Source organism: Gastrolobium bilobum, unplaced genomic scaffold (genome assembly GCF_033153095.1).
Source record: "Gastrolobium bilobum isolate Gb01-03AN ecotype WA unplaced genomic scaffold, APGP_CSIRO_Gbil_v1 utg84305, whole genome shotgun sequence".
NCBI lineage: Eukaryota > Viridiplantae > Streptophyta > Magnoliopsida > Fabales > Fabaceae > Gastrolobium > Gastrolobium bilobum.
Genome location: NW_026895650.1, coordinates 39,556 through 66,247, shown reverse-complemented (window position 1 = coordinate 66,247; position 26,692 = coordinate 39,556). Strand labels below are relative to the sequence as shown.

Sequence of the window (26,692 nt, the reverse complement as noted above, 5' to 3'; positions counted from 1 at the left end):
TGTGATCTGCTGTGTGTTGGACTTGAGCTGTGGACTCTTGGCTTTGGGTGTTAGCTTGCAAGGTAAGCTTTCATGTCCTCGGTTTAGCCATGTTGTGGTTCCACCATGTCCCATGGGGGTATGGTTATATGCATGCTTTGAATATTTGAAATGCTGTTGAGCTTTATGTGTAATGGCTTTTAATATGCATGTGTTGTTCCATCTTGATGGTAAGCCTGAGTATGTGGCGTCATACAAGACAGTGATTTGGGGTGGATGCAAGTGGCGTCTTGCACTATGTGTGGGTCTTAGACGTATATAAATCCTGCATTTCTCTGGCCAATAGAATAGTATTGACACACATGACATGATTATCTGCTGCATTGCACTATTTTAGAACTGATGATGGTAAACTGCTTTTGAACTTATATTGCACATGTAAGTGAGCTTGGGGTGGAAGATCCATGAAGACCCCTTGTCTTACTGAGATTTCTTGTTTAGATATCTCACCCCACGTTTGGGGGATGCTTATTTCAGGTTCAGGTAGTATGGTGACTGATGCCTCTGGCGGCAGGAGTCCAGAGCTTAGCTGATTATGATATTTATGTTGTATTGCTAACATGACTGGATTGGATGCTGTTTATGTTTTCTGCTCTTTATGATTTGAGTTGAGACTTTCTATTGGGCTTTGTTGCCTTATTTGGGTGAGCATGGGAGTTTTCCATGCCACTATGTTGTTAGTACTGTTAGTCTGAGTTGTATAAACTGATAGTTGGTCCGGCCTACGTGATGTAGTTCCGTGACTAGAGACATACATTATGTTATTTAAATTAATGAGGTATTTCAGTTAGATATTTTATTGCAATTGCATACAGGCGATGTTTTATTAATTGATTAATAAGCAAGTTGGTAATGATAATGACTTCATAATTGAAAAGAAAAAGATATTCCGCATTTCTAATTAAGCGCAGCTTAATACGATAGTATGATAACATTACCGGATATATACGGGGTGTTACACTTATGGTATCAGAGCAATGGTTCGAGGGAAAAGCCTGTATATATTGCAATAGCTAGGATGTTTTGCTGTGTCTGTCTTGTGTGTTTACTCCGTCAAATTTTATTATGATAATACATATGTAATCACAGTGTGTGGGCCTGATCAACTCATAATTTGTGTAACTTGTGCAGAGTCATGGTAAGGTCCGGGAGAACACGAGAGACTTCTGAGGATCAACCCGATCCTATCCTGACTGCATTGGCTGAGATGCAGGCGGCTAGGTTAGCCGATCAGGAGGCCACTAGATTGGCCAACGCGGCAATGATGGACGCTGTTCGCGAGGTGAACCGGATAGGCGCAGAAGAGGTTCATGAAGCGAACCGGAGGACCACTAAGGATGTCCTCGAGGCGAACAGGATGGCGAACATGACGATGATGAGAATCATGTTGGAGGAGATGAGGGCTGGTCCTGCTATAGGTCAGTTTCCACCGCCACCACCGCCACCGCCTCCACCTAGTGTTCAGGATGAGAGCCTGAGTCACATTGGCAGTGCTACTTATGTCGCTGAGACGATGGAGACCTTGGTAGGGCATGCTGAGGATCGTGACGTGATTGATCGTTGGCTGAATGCTTTCAGGAAGCATAAGCCACCTGTGTTTGATAGGTCTTTGGATCCTATTGCTGCAGCGAGATGGCTTCAGGCGCTGGACAAGATATTCTGGGTCATGCAGTGTACAGACCTGCAGAAGCTGATGTTCTCGACTTACATGATGGAGGGCGATGCGCAGGAGTGGTGGACGAACACCTCTCGTGCTTATGAGATGCAGGGTCATGTCATGACGTGGCCATTCTTCGAGGAATGCTTTTTGGGCAAGTACTTTCCCTACGATGCGCAGGAGAGGAAGCAAGGGGAATTTGATAGGTTGGTTCAGGGCTCGATGTCTATTGATAAGTACCTGGCCAAGTTTAATGAGCTTGTGAAGTTTGCACACTTCCGGATGGTTTCTCCTACTCCGATGTTTCTGGCTGCTAAGTTCCGCAGAAGACTTAGTGAGGTGATTTCTGAGCATATTGCTGGAGCTGCTTCGAGGGATTTTGGTACACTAGTTCAGTAGTGTAAAGACATTGAGGATGTCTGCATAGCGAGCAAGGCCAAGAGGGCCAAGGTCGACGAGACCAAGGGGACTGTTAGTTCCACTCCTGCTCCTACTTCTTGGAAGGACAGGAAGTTTGCTGGGAAGGGCAAAGGTAAACAGTTGGCGGCTATGCAAATGCCTGGTCAGTTCAAGAGGACTGCTTCACAGCAGGGGAGTTTTACTAGGCCTCCTTCCACTCCGAGATGTGCGGGGTTGATGAACCCTTAGTTCATCATGGTTTTTAGCAGGAATTAGGATCAAATTGTGTGATTAAATGATGAAAAACAAGGTTAATGTCCTAAGATGTCCTCAATTACAAGTTCAAGAGCTTTATAGGAAATTTGTATGATTCTTGTAGGAAAAGCAAGCTTGAAAGACAACTGGAGAAGGAAGAAGATTCTGGAGCTCAAGAGGAGAAAAATTGCCTAAGTGTTGAGCGCTAAAACGTCCACACTGAGCGTTTTAGCGCCCTGTTACAGAAAGAGGCCAAAACTTGCTGGTGATAAGCGCTAAAACGTCCACACAGAGTGTTTTAGCGCGCTGCTACACTAAGAAGATGGAAAATTGCTGGTCTTGGACGCAAAAACGGCCTGCAATATGCGTTTTAGCGCCCTAAAGTGGAAAAAGATTCTGGTCTTCACCGCTAAAACGTCCAAATCAAACGTTTTAGCGTTGGAGTCAGTTAAAGTTAGTTGAACATTCACCAAGTTTGGACTCTAAAACGGTCATTCCTTAACGTTTTAGCGTTGAAATCAGTTAAAAGCAGTTGAGCACACGTAAAGCATGGACGCTAAAACGGCCACTTATTGACGTTTTATCGCCCACATCAGTTTTCTGTTTTTAATTGTAACACTATATAAGGCAAAGCCTTGACACTTAGAGAAAGATCTTGGGGGATCTGAACTCTCTCTCTCTCTAAAACTTAGTCTGACTTCTCTCTAAATTCTCTTAGTTTTTGTATTAGGATTTCCTTGTAATAGTTTGGAGATTGAAGACTTTCAACATGGAAATGAGGTTTGTTTCTTCTTCTCTTAATTATTCCTTAGTCATGTCTGAGTAGAGTCTTTGTAGTCTGAATGCAATGGAACTCCATGATAATATTATGTTGATTTGATTAATATGATGAAGTATTTTTCATGTGCTGATTTGAGATATTCTGAGTTAATTATTTCTATCAAAGAAGTAGTATAGAACAGGGATGTTTATATGACTTCTGCATTTGATAATCTCAACATCAGAATTCTAGTACTCAAGGGATTGATGCTAGAGTTCTGATGTAATCTTAAAACCTTAGTATTTCATGCATGTATTAAGAAAGAAATCACCAAGGGATTGGGGTTTCTGATTAATGTTTCTATCAGGGTAGTAAGGGATTACATCTTGATGATAAGTAAAAGGTTGATTAACATCACATGGAAAGGAATTCATCATATGATCAATTTTTATATGGGTTATCATGGATGAAAGTTGTTTTCTGACTACTTGTTGTTTTTATTAATTCCTAATCCATATTTACTTTGTGTCAATTTGCTCAAAATCAATTTTCTGGTGATAAATTATTCATGATTTTTACAAACTTTTATTTGATTCAAATTAGTTTTCTATGGTATTTTGGTGTTTGAACACAATTCCTCGTGGGAACGATCTTTACTCATCATTTTATTACTTGTACGACTAGTGCACTTGCTAAACGTCCAACAAGTTTTTGGCGCCGTTGCCGGGGAATTTGTTTTTCAACACTAACTGATACTATAGAATTCTGAGATTGAATCCTTTTATTTTCAGTATTTTAGTTTATGTTAAATTTCTGGTCAATTTTGATTCTGGTACATGCGAGGTACACTTGATCCAAATTTGTTGTTATTTGATCCAGAATTAGAAAAGACATTGAGGAAGCACAAAAGGGCAGCCAGGCAAAGGAGACAGTTGCAAGAAATTGGTGAATCAAGTACGGTTAATAAGGAAGATATAATGGAAGAGAATCACAGACCACCACCACCACAGAGGACACTGGGAGAGTACATGACTCCTGTAGTGGTTCCTCCAATTGGGAGTGTTGTGCGCCCAATAGTGGAGCCCAACAACTTTGAATTGAAGCCTGCTTTGATACATTTGGTGCAGAAGGATCAGTTTGCTGGAACCAGTGCGGAGGACCCTTACTTGCACATAGAGAACTTCCTATTGTTAAGTGATACTGTGAAGATAAACGGTGTCACAAGAGATGCAATTCTGTTGAGACTATTCACTCATTCACTGATGGATGATGCAAGGAGATGGCTGCAATCATTGCCACAAGGAAGTATAACAACTTGGGATGATTTGCAAACCAAGTTCTTGCAAAGGTTTTTCTCAGCATCCAAGAGGGCCAAGTTGAAGGATGAAATTACAAGCTTTAAGCAGAAAGAGTCAGAATCTATTTATGAGGCTTGGGAGAGATTCAAGACTTTGTTGAGGAAATGTCCACAGCATGGAATTGAGGCATGACAACAAGCAGCAATCTTCCTGCAAGGAATGACCACTAACACTAGAACCTTGGTGCATGCCACTGCTGGTGGATCATTGACTACCAAGACCCCTCAAGAAGCCTTAGATATCTTTGAGTCATTAGCATCTCAAGAATTTGATAATGCTCCAGTGGCTGACAGAAGGACAGGAATTATGAGGTTGGATGGGTATGATGCTTTGTTGGCAAGGAATGATCAACTGATGCAGACACAGAGACAACAACAGCAACAATTAGATACCCTTATTAAGCAACTCTCTTCACAAAAGGTAGCTTCTGTGGAAACAAAGAGTGTATGTGCTATCTGTGGTAAGGGCCATGTGACAGAGGAGTGTGATTATGGGGGATCATCAGAACAAGCAGAGGTGAATGGAGTGTGGTATGATCAGAATAATCAAAGGAACTACAACAATCAGGGAAAGAATGTTTATATGCCACCATGGAAAAACAAGAATCAACACCCAGGATTCAGCTATAGTTCCAACCACCAATTGAATCCACCATTACATCCTCCACCACCACATATAAAGGAGCAGTCAAGTGATCCTGCTGCATGGGAGAAAGCGTTTGCTCAGTTATCTAAGACAACTCAGGATTATATTCAGGGTTCTACTTCATTCAGGGAAGAGACAACTGCATTCATGCAGGAGACCAGAACTTCTTTCAGAAATCAGGAAGCATCAATCAGAAATTTGGAGACCCAGATTGGTCAATTATCAAGACAGATATTAGAGAGACCACAAGGGAAATTTCCAAGTGATACACTGGTGAATCCTAAGGAGCACTGTAAAGCAATTATGACAAGAAGTGGGTTGGTACTTCAACCAGGGAAAAAAAAGGTGGAAAATAAAAAGAATGAAGAAGAGGTTGTGGTTGAAGATGTAGTCTCTGATGATGAAGGAGAGAAAATGAGAAATGAGAAAAGTGAGAAGGAAGTAGTTGTTAGAGATGTTATAGTTGGAGTTGACAAAGAAGAGGAAGGGAAGGACAATAAGAATGAAGGAGAGGTAGAAGTTGGTAAAAATGCTTCCCCACAAAAGATGATGAAGTGGGAAAAGAAGAAGATGGCTGACAAGAAAGAACAGCCAGTTAGTTTATCTCCCTATGCTAAAGTTCCCTACCCTCAGAGGTTGAAGAAAGAGATTCAGAAGCAGCACTATGCAAGATTTCTGGATATCTTCAAAAATTTACAAATTAACATACCATTTTCTGAAGCACTGGAAAATATGCCTCACTATGCAAAATTCATGAAGGATCTTCTTACTAAGAAGAGGAAATTAACTGATGGTGAGACAGTGGCCCTAACAGCAGTGTAGTGCCCTAATCCAGAAGAAGCTTCCAACAAAAATGAAAGATCCAGGAAGCTTCAGTATCTCTATTGCTATAGGAGATGTGGAGGTGGGAAAGGCATTGTGTGATTTGGGAGCCAGTATAAACTTGATGCCATTGACAGTATGTAGAGCTTTGGGAATTAACACTTTAAAGGAGACCAATCTTATTCTGCATCTTGCAGATAGATCTATCAAGAGGCCTGAAGGTGTGGTTGAAGATGTCTTGGTCAAGGTAGACAAGTTTATTTTTCCAGTGGATTTTGTGATTCTTGACATGGAGGAAGAGGATACAGAAAGTCCTTTATTGTTAGGAAGACCCTTTTTAGCAACTGCAAGATCTTTGATAGATGTTGAACAAGGAAAGTTGTTGCTAAGGGTGGATGAGGAAACAGTCACAATTGATGTATTTGAAACCATCAAGCATCCTGTTGATGTGGAAGATTGTTTTAGATTGGATGTGATACAGGAGGTTGTGGAAGAAGTGAATAAAAAAGAAGAATTCCCAGTTGAGGAACAAAGATCAGAAGAAGAGATAGGTACAGAGGATTACCAAGAAGAGCCAGAAGTGGAAGAGCTTGAGAAGAAGATTGATGACATTCCAAAAGGAGCACCTAAGGTAGAACTTAAGGAATTACCTTCACATTTGAAGTATGTGTTCCTTGGGGATGATCAAACATATCCAGCAATCATTAATGCAATGTTGTCTGATGAGGAAGAAGGGAAGTTGATTAAGGTACTCAAGAAGAATAAAATGGCTATTGGATGGCAGTTTTCAGATCTCAAGGGTATTAATCCTTCCTTTTGCACCCACAAAATATTGATGGAAGAAGAGGTCAAACCAGTAAGGCAACCACAGAGGAGACTCAACCCCACTATGAAGGAAGTAGTGAGGAAGGAGGTGGTGAAGTTGCTAGATGCTGGGATGATTTACCCAATTTCAGACAGTGCTTGGGTGAGTCCTGTGCAGACCGTGCCCAAGAAAGGGGGGATGACTGTGGTGAAAAATGAGAACAATGAGTTGATTCCCACCAGGACAATCACTGGTTGGAGAATGTGCATTGATTACCGGAGGCTGAATAAGGCAACCAGGAAGGATCATTTTCCACTTCCTTTCTTGGATCAGATGCTAGAGAGGTTGGCAGGACATGCTTTCTATTGCTTCTTGGACGGTTATTCAGGGTACAATCAGATAGCTGTGGCACCAGAGGATCAGGAGAAGACTGCTTTTACATGTCCATATGGAATATTCGCATACCGGAGGATGCCTTTCGGTTTATGCAATGCTCCTGCCACATTTCAAAGGTGCATGCTTTCCATTTTTTCTGATATGATAGAAGAATGCATTGAAATTTTTATGGATGATTTCTCTGTATTTGGTTCTGATTTTGATGTATGTCTAGGGAATTTAGATTCTGTTTTGAAAAGATGTCAAGACTGTAATTTGGTTTTGAACTGGGAGAAGTGCCACTTTATGGTGACAGAAGGTATAGTTCTTGGACACAAGGTGTCTAGGAATGGAATTGAGGTGGACAGGGCAAAAATTTCTGTGATAGAGAAACTTCCTCCACCTGTAAATGTTAAGGGTGTGAGGAGTTTTCTTGGTCATGCAGGATTTTATAGGCGGTTTATAAAAGATTTTTCAAAAATTGCTAAGCCCTTATGCAAGTTATTAGTTAAGGATCAAGAATTTCTGTTTGATGATGAATGTTTGCATGCATTTCATGTTTTAAAAGAAAAGTTGACCACTGCACCTATCATGATGGCACCTGATTTTTCATTACCATTTGAATTAATGTGTGATGCCAGTGACTATGCCGTAGGAGTGGTATTGGGCCAAAGAGTGAATAAATTGTTGCATGTCATTTACTATGCCAGTAAGATCTTAAATGATGCACAAAAGAATTATGCTACTACAGAAAAAGAATTACTGGCTATTGTGTATGCATTTGACAAATTCAGGCCATATCTGTTAGGATCAAAAGTTATTGTTTACACTGACCATGCAGCTTTAAAGTATTTGTTGAGCAAGCAGGATGCTAAACCCAGATTGCTCCGCTGGTTGTTACTGTTGCAAGAGTTTGAGGTAGAAATCAAGGACAAAAAGGGAGTTGAAAATTTGGTGGCTGATCACTTATCCAGGATTACAGAAAAAGAGCTTCAAGAAGGGCCGGAAGTAGTGATCAGAGAAGAGTTTCCTGATGAACATGTTTTGGCAATATGTGCTGTAACAGAGATGGTTGGGGATAAAGTCTTATCTATAAGCACACCACCATGGTTTGCTGATTTTGCCAACAATAAAGCTGCTGGATTGATGCCTAAGGATTTAACATGGCAACAGAGGAAGAAATTTCTGCATGATGTTAAGAGGTATATTTGGGATGAGCCATATCTCTTCTATAGATGTTCAGATAGTGTGATCCGACGGTGTATTCCAGAGGAAGAACAGAAGGATGTGTTGTGGCATTGTTATGGTTCTGCATATGGTGGACATTTTGCAGGTGAGAGAACTGCAGCAAAAGTTTTGATGAGTGGTTTCTACTGGCCCACTTTGTACAAGGATGCAAAGAAGTTTGTGGAGGCATGTGACAACTGTCAGAGAACTGGGAATATTTCTAGGCGACATGAAATGCCGTTGAACAATATCCAGGAAGTGGAGATCTTTGATGTTTGGGGTATGGATTTTATGGGACCTTTCCCTTCTTCCTACTCTAACAAGTATATATTGGTGGCAGTTGATTATGTTTCCAAATGGGTTGAGGCTATAGCTACACCAACCAATGATTCCAGGGTGGTGATTGCTTTTCTGAGAAAGAATATATTTTCAAGATTTGGAGTCCCTAGAGCTATCATTAGTGATGGGGGCACTCATTTTGATAATAGGATGGTGGAGTATGCCTTGGCTAAGTATGGAGTGAGGCACAAAATAAGCACTCCATATCACCCACAGACTTGTGGTCAGGTTGAGATTTCCAACAGGGAATTGAAGAGAATATTGGAGAAGACTGTTGGGAATGCTAGGACCCAGTGGTCCAAGAAACTTGATGACACCTTATGGGCATACAGGACCGCTTTCAAAACTCCTATTGGGATGTCTCCATTTCAGTTGCTGTTTGGAAAAGCATGCCATTTGCCAGTTGGATTGGAGCACAAGGCTTTGTGGGCTGTGAGATATCTGAATTTTGATTCCAAAGCAGCGGGACAGAAAAGATTATTACAACTGGATGAATTGGATGAGTTTCGTTTGTCTGCTTATGAAAGTGCCAGTTTGTATAAGGAAAAGACAAAGCTATGGCATGATAGGAAGATCACACCTAGAGACTTCAAGGTAGGGGATCAAGTACTTCTGTTCAATTCCAGGTTGAAGCTGTTCCCAGGGAAGTTAAAGTCTAGATGGTCTGGACCGTTTGTGGTAAAGGATATGAAACCATATGGGGCTGTAGAAATCAGTTCTTTGGATTCGGACAGAAGTTTTACAGTCAATGGTCAACGATTGAAGTTATATGTTGGAAGTGCTGTGGATAGGCAACTACTGACAGTTGCTCTATTAGAGGTAAAATAGATCATAACCGTCAGGCTCGTGACGTTAAACAAGCGCTGAGTGGGAGGCAACCCACTGTACTAGGTATGTAATTCCATGTTCATACCATATCCATAAGAGGAAGAAGAAAAAGGAAATTTTTTTTTGAAAAATCAAAGAGAAATTTTTTGCTATGTGCTGGGCGCTAAAACGTCAACCATGACCGTTTTAGCGTCCCCAGAGTTCCATCATTATGAAACTCTCTGGTTGTGCGCGCTAAGACGTTCATTATGAGCGTTTTAGCGTTCACTGACAATACCAATCCATGCACTCTGGCCAACAGCGCTAAAACGCTAAGTCTGACCGTTTTAGCGCTGTGCTGCACAAAGTGTGTATTTTTCTCTGGACAAGGACGCTAAAACGCTGGTAAGCCAACGTTTTAGCGCCCTGTCACTAATTCGATATAACAGAGTTCCTCTTCTCTTTTCCTCTTACATTCTTATACTTTGCCTCTGTTCTCCACAACGCAATCCTTATCTCAAATTTGTATCATCCATCTTCGTAGTTTCTTCCACATCTTCTCATCAACATCAAGGTATGTAACTCATCTCAATTCCCTCCATCACTCATCATATCTGAAGCATGCAATTATTGGGCATTTTCTAGGGCATTCACATGTTGATTGCCTGTATCTTCGAAGGATTGCATGTTGATTTAGTTTTATTGGTATTATTCTCCTGAACTTTTGCTTTTGACTGGTATTTTGGGAAGAGACAACAAATCAAGTGAGTGTTGGTTCTCAGTTGTCTTCAAACAACAACCCAGCGTACACACACACAAGGTGTTCGTGGAAATGCCTGACCCAAAAATTGGCCTAGCGCTAAAACGCTCAGTGTGACCGTTTTAGCGCCCGTCCAGTTTTTACACACATTAAGGTCTAGCGCTAAAACACTCAGTGTGACCGTTTTAGCGCCCGTCCAGTTTTTACACACGTTTAAGGCCAGGACGCTAAAACGCTCAGTGCGACCATTTTAGCGCCCAGGCCCTGTTTCATACAAAATTGAGGGTCTACATTATGGCATTGTGGGGTTGTAATTCATACATGTCAAAATTCCCCACTACAAGAGTTCTAAATCTGGAATTGTGGAATTGGATTCATGATATGTAATTGTTTGACATTTGGACTGATTTTCTCTTGTTGTGTAGGCACAATGTCTTCTCCTTCTCAACCAGCTCCTGCTACAAAAGGGAAAAAGAGATTTAAGAAGCGAGCACGAGTGAATCAAGGAGGAGATACTGAAGCTGAGTTTACCCCACAGTTTGATGCTCACTTTTGGAAAAGTGAGGAACATGAGAAAAGGTATACTGACAAGACTTCCAAGAGGCCATTTGTTAGAGAAAGAAAATTTGTTCTAGAACAGGATGAATATCCCCAGTTTCAGTCTCAGCTGAAGACCAGGGATTGGGCAACTTTTGGAAGAATACTGGGTGATAGCAGTCCTAACATAGCAAGGGAATTCTTTGCTAATGCATTTAATGGAGATCAAGGAGGCCAGAGGACTTTCACTAGCTGGGTGAGGGGAAAGAAAGTGAAGTATGATGCTCACACTATCCAAAAGCTGCTGAAGATAAGGTTCTGTGACAATATCCACAATGCCAGTTGTGAGTTCAGGAGAAACTGGCAGAATATTGAAATTCCACCAAGGAGGAGTGACCCAAACTTTGACACCTGGACCAAGATGGGGGCAGCTGAGCCTATTTTGCAGACGATAGCCAAACCTGGTGAAACTTGGGAGTTAACCAAGGATAAGGTTGCTCCTAAGTTGATTTGGTTGAGGCATTTAAATGGTGAGGCTAGAGTCTGGTTTCACTTTGTAATCTCAAATGTCATGCCCTCTTCCAACCAGGCAGAGGTTATCCTGAAGAGAGCTGTCCTGATTCACACTATCATGACAAGGGCGAAGGTGGAACTTCTTATTCTCCTTCAGGACAGCATTTATGATATGGCTCACTCTGACAGTGACTCTGCTGCTTTGGGTCACTGTTCCTTGATTCAGTTGCTTTGTCAGAAAGCTGGTGTAGATGTTACTGATAATGGGGCACCAACTAAATTGCACCCTACAATTGATGCCGCCATGATTACAAAGCAATTGAAGATAGGAGGAGGGGAGGTCACAGGATTGACTCCTGGTAGGAAATCTACAACTCAGAGTGATGATGAATTTGAAGAGAGGCTAAGGACAGGGGAGCAATGGACGGTGAACACTGACTTCCAAATGAGACATTTGCGCAGGCGTCTCCGATTTATGCAGTCCAGCCAGCACTCATTTCAGACATACATGGTGACGATGTTGAAATCTATATGTGAGGCTCAGGGCTTAGATGTTATTGATTATCAGCCTGCTGTATACCCTCATTCTGATGAGGAGGAAGCCTTTGAGGCAATGGCCCGGACACACTATGCTGATCATGTGGATGGAGCTGCGCCTACTGATGGTGCTACATCTTCCCATGCTGCACCCACTCCAGAGAGACAGCCTGGTGTTGATGCTACTGCCACAGAGACCACTGCTGCTGCTGCTGCTGATACTGGTGCTATGGATGAGGACAGGGGTGTTGATCCTGAGTACAACCCCTTGCCTATTGCTGATCCAGGCTCATATTTGGTGTTTAGTGATGATGAAGAGTCTACTGATTAGACTTCTCATTTTGTTTTTATACATTTTCTGTTTTATGGTTTTATTTTGGATATTTTTAGTTGATTGTGGTATTATTTTCATTTTGTATATTTGTTAGTACATTGAGATTCTCTGTTTGAATGATGCACTTTTAAATAGTACTGATGCTATTTGTTGATATGTGAATGTGTTTCAGAATTTGTCAACTGCTTTTTAGATTTAAATTAGTTGCTGGGGACAACAACGTTTAAATCTGGGAATGGGGTGTGAATGAATGACATGATTATGGTGGAATCACACAGTTGATGATGACACACAGTTGATGAGCCACAAACAGGGAAACATCTCAATCCTTTCTTTTAAAATTCTTGTGAATATAGTTTTAGGTAGTTTAGGAAGTGTTTTATATGTACAAAGGTTGGATTTAGAGTTGAGATGATGTGAATTTTATGAGGATAGGATGATCAAAGTTTTACATGATGGATTAAACATTTGTTGATGCAATTTGAAATCCCTGCATATGTGCTAAATGATATGTTTGCATGACTCATGTTATGTGAGGAGTAGAGAGATCAGGTTGATGTATATAGAGGAATTCAAGCATGCACTCTGAACTGTGAGACATTGAGCCTATACAAAAAATTTTCTGTTCAGAGAGCACTTCACTGTATGAGTAACTCTAGAACTTGCCCTGTTTCTAACTTGAAATAGTTCATGGTTTGTAAAGTAGAGCTCATTGAGGCATTTTTCTTTTGAACCAAATTTTCTTATTGCATGGAAGCCTTAAGCCAGAATTTTTGTGATAAAACTAAGAGCCTGCACTTATTCCAGATCCTAAATTTTCAGATTATGTGTTCAGATAAGGGGTAAGGAGGAAGGCTCTGTAGGAAAGGTGTTTCTGCAATGAACAAAAATATTAAGTGTTAAGTGTTGGAAATTTGGAGAAAAAGAAGAATGCAATAAAAAAAGAAGAAGAGGGAAATGAGGAAGTAAAGGCACAAAGTGCTTGGTTTGGAAAAGGAAAAGAAAAAGGAAATGAGGAAAAAGGGAAATCAAAACAACACAAAGTGTTGAAAGTTGGAAGAAAAGGAGGAAGGAAGTTCAAGAAAAAGAAAAGTTGTAGAATGAGAAGGATTAAGGAGTACATAGATAAATTCAATAGTGATCCTCCTCTTATCTGAATCTGATCCATTTATCTAACCTTCTGCAACATCAAATCCTACCTTTAGCCAACTACATGCCAAGCCATTTTTCCTTCTTCTATACAGAATCCTATTCTTAGTCAAGTCATACCACCAAAGCCTCTTTTGTTCTGCTTATGAATCACTGTAACTATGGAAAGTGAGAAGATGGGCAAGCTTATAGTAGTTTGAGTGCAGTGGAGATTGAGTGATGAGTACACCCTTAGACACTAGAGTGCAAGAGAGTTTATTCTCACAATTTTTGAGAAGTTCCAAGTGAGGGGGTGTTTTGTGTTGAAGGTCTCTGCATTTCATCTTACTGATCTGTTGAAAGTCATTGTAATGAGGTTAAGCAAGTCATAGTAAAAGATAGATTGCTGGGTTGTTAGATTGTATCTTGGAAAGTTGATCTATCATATTTCAATCCAACCTCATAAATTTCATGTGTAAAGAATCTCAAGTCTTTCTCTGTCTTTAAAGTTATTGTTGAGGACAACAATATTCAAATCTGGGAATTGTGATGAACCCTTAGTTCATCATGGTTTTTAGCAGGAATTAGGATCAAATTGTGTGATTAAATGATGAAAAACAAGGTTAATGTCCTAAGATGTCCTCAATTACAAGTTCAAGAGCTTTATTGGAAATTTGTATGATTCTTGTAGGAAAAGCAAGCTTGAAAGACAACTGGAGAAGGAAGAAGATTCTGGAGCTCAAGAGGACAAAAATTGCCTAAGTGTTGAGCGCTAAAACGTCCACACTGAGCGTTTTAGCGCCTTGTTACAGGAAGAGGCCAAAACTTGCTGGTGTTGAGCGCTAAAACGTCCACACTGAGCGTTTTAGCGCCCTGTTACAGAAAGAGGCCAAAACTTGCTGGTGATGAGCGCTAAAACGTCCACACAGAGCGTTTTAGCGCGCTGCTACACTAAGAAGATGGAAAATTGCTGGTCTTGGACGCTAAAACGGCCTGCAATATGCGTTTTAGCGGCCTAAAGTGGAAAAAGATTCTGGTCTTCACCGCTAAAACGTCAAAATCAAACGTTTTAGCGTTGGAGTCAGTTAAAGTTAGTTGAGCATTCACCAAGTTTGGACGCTAAAACGGTCATTCCTTAACGGTTTAGCGTTGAAATCAGTTAAAAGCAGTTGAGCACACGTAAAGCATGGACGCTAAAACGGCCACTTATGGACGTTTTAGAGCCCACATCAGTTTTCTGTTTTTAATTGTAACACTATATAAGGCAAAGCCTTGACACTTAGAGAAAGATCTTGGGGGATCTGAACTCTCTCTCTCTCTAAAACTTAGTCTGACTTCTCTCTAAATTCTCTCTTAGTTTTTGTATTAGGATTTCCTTGTAATAGTTTGGAGATTGAAGACTTTCAACATGGAAATGAAGTTTGTTTCTTCTTCTCTTAATTATTCCTTAGTCATGTCTGAGTAGAGTCTTTGTAGTCTGAATGCAATAGAACTCCATGATAATATTATGTTGATTTGATTAATATGATGAAGTATTTTTCATGTGCTGATTTGAGATATTCTGAGTTAATTATTTCTATCAAAGAAGTAGTATAGAACAGGGATGTTTATATGACTTCTGTATTTGATAATCTCAACATCAGAATTCTAGTACTCAAGGGATTGATGCTAGAGTTCTGATGTAATCTTAAAACCTTAGTATTTCATGCATGTATTAAGAAAGAAATCACCAAGGGATTGGGATTTCTGATTAATGTTTCTATCAGGGTAGTAAGGGATTATATCTTGATGATAAGTAAAAGGTTGATTAACATCACATGGAAAGGAATTCATCATATGATCAATTTTTATATGGGTTATCATGGAGGAAAGTTGTTTTCTGACTACTTGTTGTTTTTATTAATTCCTAATCCATATTTACTTTGTGTCAATTTGCTCAAAATCAATTTTCTGGTGACAAATTATTCATGATTTTTACAAACTTTTATTTGATTCAAATTAGTTTTCTATGGTATTTTGGTGTTTGAACACAATTCCTCTGGGAACGATCTTTACTCATCATTTTATTACTTGTACGACTAGTGCACTTGCTAAACGTCCAACAGGGGTGCGGAAAGGAGCATGCTGGTCGTTGTGCTTCGGGTCAGTTTATCTGTTTCCAGTGTGGCAAGGAGGGCCACTTCTCTAGAGACTGTCCGTCATCGACGGCTAGAGTTGCAGCTGTTCAGGCAGTTCCCTTGCAGATGGTTTCGATGGCTTCTACTTCGGCACCTGCGGTGCCACCTTCTGTTGGGCGTGTGTACACGTTGGATAGGCAGCAGTCAGACCACGCTCCGAACTTTGGTAGAGGTACTGTGTCTATTGGTGGTATTGCTGTTGATACATTTTTTACTCCGGGGCTACGCATTCGTTTGTTGCTACCCCGATTGCGTTGGGGCTTGAGTTGCCCATGTATGTGATTCTACCACTGTACATCGTGATGTAACGTTTCAGTGGGATGGCCGTGAGTTCTCGGTGGATCTGATAGGATTGCCGATGGCCAACTTGGAGATTATTCTGGGCATGGATTGGTTGTCTAGAAAATGTGCACTGATTGATTGCTGTGCAAAGCGCGTGGTGATGTCTCCGTGTGATTCCACAGCTAGTTCCTCGTCATATATTTCATTGTTGCAGGCTAGGAAGGCCTTGAGAGCAGGGCCATTTGGTTATGTCATGTTGGGAGGTTTGGTGAGTGGGACATAGGAGGATATCACTGGCATTCCTGTGGTGGGGGAGTTCCTCGAGGTGTTTCCTGAGGAGATTCCTGAGTTTTCGCCACAGCGGGAGATAGAGTTCTCCATTGATTTGTTTCCCGGTGTGGGGCCGATTGCTTTAGCTCCATACCGGATGTCGCCACCAGAGTTGGCTGAGCTGAAGAAGCATATTGAAGATCTTTCAGCGAAAGATTTCATTCGGCCGAGTGTGTCTCCTTGGGGAGCATCGGTCATCTTTGTTAAGAAGAAGGACGGGACATTGCGATTGTGCACCGACTACCGGCAGTTGAACAAGGTGACGATCAAGAACAAGTATCCCCTTCCTCGGATTGATGATATGTTGGATCAGCTCAAGGGTGCTTGCGTGTATTCCAAGATTGATCTCCGGTCCGGATACCATCAGATTCGGGTGAAGCCAGAGGATGTCCCTAAGACCGCATTTCGTTCGAGATACGGTCACTTTGAGTATTTGATGATTCCTTTTGGACTCACAAATGCGCCAGCAATGTTCATGGATTACATGAACAGGATTTTCCAGCCGTATCTGGATCAGTTTGTGATCGTCTTTATTGATGACATTCTGATTTACTCCAAGACTGAGGAGGAGCATGCAGAGCATCTGAGGATCGTTCTGCAAGTGCTGAAGGAGAAAAAGCTTTATGCTAAGCCTTCTAAGTGTGAGTTTTTGCTCAAATCAGTCAAGTTTCTGGGACATGTGATTTCAGCGGATGGAGTTGCAGTGGATCCCAACAAGATTGAGGCCGTGCTGGATTGGGAGAGGCCCAAGACAGTTACAGAGGTGAGGAGCTTCTTAGGTTTGGGAGGTTACTATCGGAGGTTCATCAAGGTTTTCTCCACGATGGTTCTCCCTTTGACTCGCCTTACTCGAAAGGAGACTCTATTTGTATGGACTCACGAGTGTGAGGCGTGCTTTCAGGAGTTGAAGGAGAGATTGACTACTTCACCTGTGTTGGTCCTTCCTGATCCTGAGGAGCAGTTTGAGCTTTACTGTGATGCCTCTGGAAAGGGGCTGGGCTGTGTGTTGATGCAGTCTGGTAGAGCTGTTGCTTTTGCTTCGAGGCAACTGAAGCCTCATGAGGAGAACTACATGACTCATGAATTGGAGTTGGTTGCGATTGTTTTTGCTTTCAAGATTTGGAGGCATTACCTGTTCGGTATGCAGTTTGCGGTGTTTAGTGACCATAAGAGCTTGAAGTATCTGTCTGATCAGAAGGAGTTGAACATGAGGCAGAGGAGATGGATGGAGTTTCTGAAGGACTACGACTTTGAGTTGAAGTACCATCTTGGCAAGGCCAATGTGGTAGCTGATGCTCTGAGCTGGAAATCCGTGAGTCTATCCAGTTTGATGATGGACGACTTCGACCTCATAGAGAAGTTTCGAGATCTGAAGGTGACAACCTTATTTGGGGGTTCACTGCTCGAGATGGAGACTGTGAGAGTCAGGAATGAGCTTATGGAGAAGATCCAAGAGGCGCAAGTGCAGAGAGAGTGTCTCGACTACGTGAAGAACCAAGACGGTGTGTCTTAGAATGAGGATGGACTTCTGTTCTTTCAGAAGCGTGTTGTGATTCCTTGAGGTCCTTTGACCGAAGAGGTTATGACGGAGGCCCATAAGGGATATGGACTTCGTTGTGGGTTTGCCAAAGCCTCAGGTTGGCTGACTCGATATGGGTCATTGTGGACAGACTGACGAAGTCTGCCCATTTTCTTCCAGTGAAGGTGAGCTTCACTACTGAGCAGTTTGTCAAACTGTATGTTCGCGAGACCGTGAGGCTTCACGGGGTGGCCGAGAGTATCATCAGTGATAGGGACCCGAAGTTCACATCTCGGTTCTGGGAGGCGCTGCAGGGAGCTTTTGGTACTCAGTTGAGATTGAGTACAGCCTATCACCCTCAGACTGATGGACAGACTGAGCGGACTATCCAAACCTTGGAAGACATATTGCGGGCTTGCACGTAGGAGCAGGGCTCGGCAATGGATAAGTACCTTCCATTAGTGGAGTTTTCGTATAACAACAGTTTCCATGCTAGCCTGGGCATGGCACCCTACGAGGCTCTCTACGGTAGAAGGTGTCGTACACCTACCTGCTAGTTTGAGGTTGGGGATCGTGAGTTGTTTGGCTTGGACTTTGTCCAAGATACCGCCCCGCAGATCCAGATGATCAGGGAAAAGCTGAAGCAGGCGCATAATCGCCAGAAGAGTTACTACGATGTGAAGCATCGTCCACTGGAGTTCAGTGAGGGTGAGCACGTGTTTGTGAGACTTTCACCTGTCACAGGTGTTGGACGGGCACTCGGAGTAAGGAAGCTGAGCCCGCGGTTTATTGGGCCATACCAGATTCTTGGCAGAGTAGGACCTGTTGCCTACCGGCTTGCCTTGCCTCCGAACCTAACCAACATCTACGACGTGTTTCACGTGTCTCAACTTCGCAAGTATGTAGTGGATCCTTCGCACGTGGTGCAACCGGATGTTGTGGAGGTTCGGGAGAACTTAAAGACTCCCGTCGGACTATTCAAGATTCTCGATCGTGGCTAGAAGCAGCTGAGGAGCAAGATCATTCTGATGGTCAAAGTGCAATGGTCAGGAAGAACTCCTGAGGAGTGTACCTGGGAGCGAGAGGACGAGCTTCTCCGGCAATATCCCGACTTCCGAGACATGTATATTCTGATTTTGAGGACAAAATCCTAAAAAGGTGGGGTGAATGTAAGAACCCGCACCGTTAATTAAGGAAGTTAATTAATTAATTATGTGAAATTAGGAAATAATTCCATAATTGACCCTAATAATTATTATGAGGCTTTAATAATTATAGTAAGTGATTAAGAATGCTGAAAGTCGTTTTTCGGAAGAAAAGTGCAGATACTGGTTCTGCTAGTCGGTAAAAATGTGTACCGAAAATGTAACATCCCGTCTAATTAGAAATTTATTTAAATTGCAATTAGGAACGGGGTAAAGTACTTGCCTTCGGATTATATAAATGTTTGCTTTAAGATGGGGTTAAATTAAATTAGGGAATTATTCGTATTAACATGGAAGGTGAGTACCTATTTTATGCATGTGAAATTCTAGTTATGAGTATAGGAATAATTTGATCATAACATATAGAAAGCATAATACTACTTAGAATTATATGAGTACTCATTAAAAGTATATGATTAATTTTATTATGAGCGAGTGTATGTGAACATTTTAAATGATTCAAGATACTAGTTAAATAGGAATAGAATTACAATTAATTATAATACAATAAGGCAAGGGTTAGTTCCTAAGATAGGATAGCTTATGGACAAATATTCTTGGACCCAATTCTTGTGATGGCCAACGGCCCAAGTGCCCTAAGTGGGACTTATGTGCAGCCTTAAACTGTTACCTAATCCTCACACCTTATCTTTTCCTAAAAATTTACAAGGCTATACACTATTGGTTTAAAAGCTCCACATGGCAAGCTCATTCCCCTTGTAATCCCTTGGTATACGCGTGGGTTGATAGAAAATTCTGATTTATTGTAATCCTATGTAACCTCAAATCGGCCTGGTTAAGTATGTAACCAATGAATGAAAGGTAGTCAGCTTGCATGAAATATTATTGGCCGAAAAACCTCATCTCACCTTATCCCTCCAACCTCATGCGCATAGGGGGAGCAAATAAGTCAGATCTTTTCTTTCTTGGGGTCATTATATTCAGAAGTCCAGCAAGCCATCTGTTTCTTATAAGGCCGCAGATTTCCATGAAGAAGACCCCATCCACTAGATAACAAATCATTTATTCTCAGACACCTATTCGGCTGAACACAAACCACAACCTTGCATGTTCTTTTCTCTCCGTTCCTCTTCCTCCAAGTCGCACATCATTAAGGGGAAGCATGAGAGCATAAGCTCATCCTTCATACCTCATTGTTCGGTCCTACAACAACGCCTCAAGAGATTGAGACCTAAGCACATTCCTCTTCCCTTTCTGGTGTAGTCGTATACCAACACCCTTGAAGATTGGAGCGCAAGCATAAATCCTTTCATTTTCTATTTTGTGTTCGGCTGTATGCGCTCATCAAGGAGGTGAGGTGCTTCTTTTGTTGTCTTCTGGTTCACTCTTGATTAGACCGATTTCTAATTAAATTTCTCCCTTCTCACTGGAACCTGGGTCGGCCTAGATGGAGTCACCCCTCCCATTGCATGCGGCTGAAGAACCGATTCCTTGCAAGGAAGATGCTTTTTTTAAATTATGGTCTACCTCCCTTTGCATGCAAGAACAAGTGAGCACCCTTTTCCCTTCTGTTTCTGTTTCTATTTTCTGCGCGTGAGAGTGAGGGGACTGCTCCTTATGTTGTTTCTGTTTCAATCCCTTGGCATGGAGAGGGACGAAGGTACTGCTCATAGTCGTGGTGGCTATTTCGCTGCAATCATTTTGTTGAGGTTTTGACTGCATGCGATGAGGTAAGAATCGAATCACAAGCCTCTGTTTGTTTCTGCCACTGTTTCGGTCTGCATAAGGGTCTTAGGAGGATTCTGTTTTGTCATTCTATTTCCTTGTTTATGCCCTTCGACCACCTTAGAATCTAGAGAACACACACACCAAAAATCTGGCTTAGGGACTTAGAAAATAGTCCCTTAATGTTGCCGAACTGCCCTTGGATTGGAAACTCTTATTAGGCTTTGCGTGCGTCAACTTGTATATGAGCAGCATGTGTAATGGCCCTTTTCACACACACTAGGCTTAATAGAACTAATTATTTAAATAATAGCTTGAACACTCCTTTTGCTAAGAAAGCCGAACCTGTATGTGTTGGATTTCATCATTGTAATGAGCTACTAAATTCATAAGAAGTCGGAAATTTATTCAGTAAAATAAATCATGGAAATCGAATTGGTGTATGTTGGGGACTTAGGATTTTATTACTATTAACCGATTAATCAATTAGCATGAAGTCAGAAATTGATTAGTAGAAGAAGCATGTTAATCTGATTAAAATACAAGAATTTGAAAGGCATGGAATTGACATAAGAATAATAGGAATACATGAATAAAATTCTGACTTGCAGTGCACTTGATTAGGTGCGCACAACCCTATGTGAGCATGGACTGATTATTGCTGCTGTCTGATTAATTTATTGTGGCACGCGAGGTAAGTGTTAGGCGGTATTACCTAATGTGACTATTAGCTAGAGTATGAAATTGTGATGTGTTGCTCACATATGCTCAATGTTATTTTATGATGATGATATGGAAACGGTAAAAACATGAAATGATGATAATGATATGTGCATGCATTTTTACATCATGGTGCATTTTTCTGTTTGGTGTGTGACCGCATTTCATGGCATGTATACATTAGATCCATGTAGGCTTTGAAATTGTAGAATAGTTATATACAGGATCATGTGGATGAGCACGCATCAATAGGCATCCCTCGGTACCACGGTATGGGACACTTGGCATCCGTCCGCATAGGTCACAGTGGGATTCAATAAGTGAGGGTGCCGTTGCATGGAATTCCCACTGTGTATGCACGCGCACGATGGTTCTATGAGCGTGATGAAGGCGTTATATATGCAATATGATATATGATGAAAATGATATATGATGAAAAGGTTATATGATGAAAATGATTTCATGTTGAAGCGATTGTTTATAAGTTTGTGCCTAGTTTAATACTGTTGCATTATTGGTTTTGTTGCCACACTACTGGGATTTCTCTCACCCCTTTGGGGCTGCTATTTTTACAAAATGGCAGGAGGACGTAAAAGCTTTTGAGGACTTGGATATTTGCTGTTGGCTTATACTGTTTTGGGCATGCTGTTATTGATGTGATATTTTATGGATGACTGTATGAAATTGAGAAGCTTTTATTACTGCGAACTATGATTTTTTATTGCATTACGATTTTATGACCAGCAAGTATTTTGGAAACAGATGTTGAAACGTTTGCGAAAAGTATTTTGACATGTTATCTAAATGCTGAGTTTTGAAAAGTATTTGCGAGCACTTTGTAAGTTGTCGTACTGGGGCTACGGACCTCCGATTTTCTTATAATTTATATGCACGCGTAGCCCTAGGTGTCTAGTTTCATTATATATAAACCTTGTAAAGAAATTATGAAATCTAGATTTATTATGAATTTTACCAGCCAGGACGTTTGTGATATTTTCACTATTTTATCTCTTATTTTGCGAGTTATGTTTCGAGGGAAAAACAAACTCCAAATCACTATTATTGTATATGAACGTGAAGCCCCAGATGTCTAGTTTCTAGATTACAAAGAATATTTTTTTGATTCATTGAACTGGATTTTATACGAATTTTTAAAGACAGAAAGATCTATCAGGAAATTTATATTTTTAGTAAGTTTAAGAAATTTTGCGTACTCTGATTTTTGTAATTAACCAGATCCCCTCTTTAGTTTTAATTGGCAATGTAAAAGCGATTTTTTTTCATTCTCTAAAATACTATTAAAGAACTCGAATTCCGCTTAGCAAACAATTCTCTTGGAGGCCTACAAGATAGCGTGTTACAGAAAAAGCATCCCGGAAAATTATGATAAGTGCATGATAATTACTAGAATAATATGTAGGACTTGTAAAACGAGTTTCAAGACAAAATAATAAGAACTGGTGCCAGAAACTGGTACTGGCAATGAAAAGCGCGTACCGGAAAGGTACTCGAAAAAATATAACAAAAATATGATAATTCTTATAAAATTGAGTAGGTTAAGAATCCTGAGTTTGGGATTAAAATGCTAAGCGTAGCAATTAAAGTTAATACTGTGTGTTAATTGGTTAAGTGACTATATAAGCTTAGTGCACATAATCCTAGGTCATAAATTGCTGCCTCCTACGTGAGTTTTGCTGAGTCTTGAGTCAGCCACCATCTTGCACCTTCTCCTCCATTGTTGTGAGCCAAGGAGCTTCCTTTCTCATTGGTTTCTTCTCCAAAACACCTTGGGTGAGTGGGAAATACTTGGGTGAGTATGTTGAAAGCTCCATTTCTGAGTTAGTGGGCTGTCTTGAGGGCCTTTGGGTGCTAACTTTGGGAGTTGGTGTAGTTTAGCCATGGTCATGCATTTTGAGGTTCAAGTGGTGACCTTTGGTGTGAAAGAACAAACCTTTGTGAAGGCATTTTCGTTTGGTGTTCAAGTCTGAACCTTGGGAGCTGGTTGTGAGCTCCAAGAGCAGCCATTTTGCCTCTGTTTTGAACCTTGGTGAGTTGTACAACCTTGATCATGGGTTTTTATGGGTTAAAGGTGATGTCTTTGCATGTTAATGGGTTAAGCAAGTAACCAACTGGTATGTAAACCTATGAAGGTATAAAAATGCATGCTTTAACGTATTTAAGTGTTAAAAATGGAACCTTGGAAGGATATCTTCGCGAAATGCAAGGTAATTAATTAATATTGGATATCCGGATATGGGGATCTGGATATCCGGATATTGCAAGAGAAATATCCGGATATTGGATATCCGGATATGCCCCCGAGGAATATCCGGATATTCTGGGTTTGCGAGGAACAGTAGCGTATTGTTCATCCAGAACTGATCTATGGGTTTGTGGATCCTAGTTTGACGAAGTTGAACTTCTGTAATTAATTAATGCAAGTCAGAATCAATCGATTAAGGGCTTATGGCTTTGTGGGAAGCCTTTAGACGTAAAACGTAAGAAAGGCGTGTCTTTATGATGTATGCTTGTAGTGCATGTTTATTGATTTATTATTGGTCCATATCAGATTGTGATCTATGTGTTGGACTTGAACTGTGGACTCTTGGCTTTGGGTGTTAGCTTGCAAGGTAAGCTTTCGTGTCCTCGGTTTAGCAATGTTGTGGTTCCACCATGTCCCATGAGGGTATGGTTATATACATGCTGTGTTACATGCTTTGCATATTTGAAATGCTGTTGAGCTTTATGTGTAATGGCTTTTAATATGCATGTGTTGTTCCATCTTGACGGTAAGCCTGAGTATGTGGCGTCATACAAGACGGTGATCCGGGGTGGATGCAAGTGGCGTCTTGCACTATGTGTGGGTCTTAGACGTATATAAATCCTGCATTTCTCTGGCCAGTAGAACAATATTGACACACATGACATGATTATCTGCTGCATTGCACTATTTTAGAACTGATGATGATAAACTGCTTTTGAACTTATATTGCACATGTAAGTGAGCTTGGCGTGGAAGATCCTTGAGGACCCCTTGTCTTATTGAGATTTCTTGTTTAGAGATCTCACCCCACGTTTGGGGAATGCTTATTTCAGGTTCAGGTAGTATGGTGACTCATGCCTCTGCGGCATGAGGCCAGAGCTTAGCTGATTATGATATTTATGCTGTATTGCTGACATGACTGGATTGGATGCTGTTTATGTTTTCTGCTCTTTATGATTTGAGTTGAGACTTTTTATTAGGCTTTGTTGCCTTATTTGGGTGAGCATGGGAATTGCCCATGCCACTATGTTGTTAGTACTGTTAGTCTGAGTTGTATAAACTGATAGTTGGTTCGGCCTACGTGATGTAGTTCCGTGACTAGAGACATACATTATGTTATTTAAATTAATGAGGTATTTCAGTTAGCTGTTTTATTGCAATTGCATACAGGCGATGTTTTATTAATTGATTAATAAGCAAGTTGGTAATGATAATGACTTCATAATTGAAAAGAAAAAGATATTCTGCATTTCTAATTAAGCGCAGCTTAATACGATATTATGATAACATTACCGGATATATACGGGGTGTTACACCTTTGGTCCACAATGCAGTCCAAATACATTGAGTAGTTGCATTCAAATTTGAACCAACTTACTCACTTCTTCTCTCAACCAACCAAATCTGATTTGTAGCTTATTTGGTTGACTAAATGACACTCATAACGACCCAAATCAGCACCCCAAACAACCTTGGATGATGCTCAAATATCTCCTCTTGATACTATGGATTTGTTCCAACAAGATCTTATCTTATCCTTTTGTTATGAAACAACTTTTCATAGCCAATTCAAATTCAAATTCAAACATTTAAATTCAAACGTTCAAACATTTAAATTCAAACGTTCAAACATTTAAATTCAAAATTCAAATTCAAAATTTAAATTCTCAATTTAAAGATTTGATAATTAATTTAACTAATTAAATTAATTAATAATGTCTTGGACCATCCAAGCCCATTACAATTACCATGCGCCCTTTCCCTCTTAGGTGGGCTTCCAAACTTCTTCTTGGGCTAACAACCTTTATTAGGCTCAATACCTGTAATGCTATATCATCAAGACAATAAGGTGTTAGTGTGTGACCCATTAGGCCCAACATAGCCACTGACATAAATAGGCTTGGGCCCAACAAGCCCACAACCCATTTAATGACAACACAGAGCAATATCAATGCTTTGTTGCCCCAGAGCTAGTTAGGTTAATGACATGATCATCCTATTACATATATTTGGTTACTGTATGTATTTCCTTTCGTCTCGGTTACCTTCCCTTTAAACCTAGGGTGAGGAAATGTATCAATCATTGCGGTTTAGGGTAAGCTTTAATTCGAAATAGGGAATCTTCAATTTACTGACTCTAAAGGCAGATCATCTCATGATCTCTTTTACTATGCATAGATTCTCGAGTCCTGTAAATGTCATCCCGATTTCTCCGGTTTACAGATGACCTAATCCCTTACAGAGATTTGACGAATTCCTTCAGCTTATCACCCTATGCCTGTGCTCTTTCAGGACATGCCCAAAAGTATACCTATGAATCTCCATGTTTTAGGCAGACGAGGTATACAATCAAGACATGCCTTCTATAACACAGTCTAGGTTACAACTTATGGTCTAAGGAAAGACATACTCAAATATTAAGAGACTGCTCTAATGATACTTTTGTAAGATTTCCTTATAGAGTCTCTTTGTGGGTCTGTTCAATGCGAGCTATACCCTTATAGGTCCACCCACGACTTTAGCTAAGACATCTCCATATCTGTAGCTCATGAGGTCTTTACCTTGTATCTGAATACAAGTAGATAAGTCGTGCTAGTCTTACCCAAGATTACTGATCCCCATTCTCAGTGTCTCTAGACTAGGAACATAAAATTAGGAATAAACATCTGGTATCCTTAAATCCTCATGATCGTGATCTCATCACAGATACTAAAGAGATACCTATTTTATTCCAAGGGGTTTATCCAGTTACTCATATAATATATTAACAATAATATTGAGAAAAAATATGAAACAGGATAAAGAGTGCTTATTATTTATTTGCTACAACATAAAAAGGTCCACATATGTCCTAATCTAATCAAAAGATTGTCTCTAGGACATCCATATACTAACAAATATGATCAATATTAAGTTGTCAAACAAGTTACAAATAAACAACCAAAGCATAAACCTAGGTGAAACATAGATTTTGGTCATTAAGCCCCAAAATGTACCCTTCATGTTTTTAATCGAATTCAACCAACCTCTTCACTTCATTAACCTCCCACAACACCACGATACACCTTCAATCCTTCTCAACATATTAAACATCAATTTCTACCCAATTTCAAGCCCTAAGGTCGAGGGCATAATCAAAGGAATCAAATGAAGATTTTTCATGAATTACCTTACAATCATCCATCAAGCTTCTAACCCATCAACACATCCCTC

General features: G+C 40.6%; 1 protein-coding gene and 1 non-coding gene across 2 annotated transcripts; one reads left to right on the top strand and one right to left on the bottom strand.

Annotated features, from left to right (window-relative positions):
* Positions 1 to 4,483: 4,483 nt before the first annotated feature.
* Positions 4,484 to 4,590, bottom strand: LOC133286742 (small nucleolar RNA R71). Its single transcript, XR_009748167.1, has one exon. It is a non-coding gene; the product is annotated as a small nucleolar RNA R71 (small nucleolar RNA).
* Positions 4,591 to 7,202: 2,612 nt separating this feature from the next.
* On the top strand, positions 7,203 to 9,302 carry LOC133286654 (uncharacterized; the record flags this gene model as incomplete). The annotated part of the gene is made up of 3 exons (XM_061484098.1): positions 7,203 to 7,456; positions 7,544 to 8,309; positions 8,607 to 9,302. Coding segments are annotated over 3 exons (1,716 nt in total), but the record flags the coding sequence as incomplete, so codon positions are not given.
* Between the last annotated feature and the right edge of the window lie 17,390 nt (positions 9,303 to 26,692).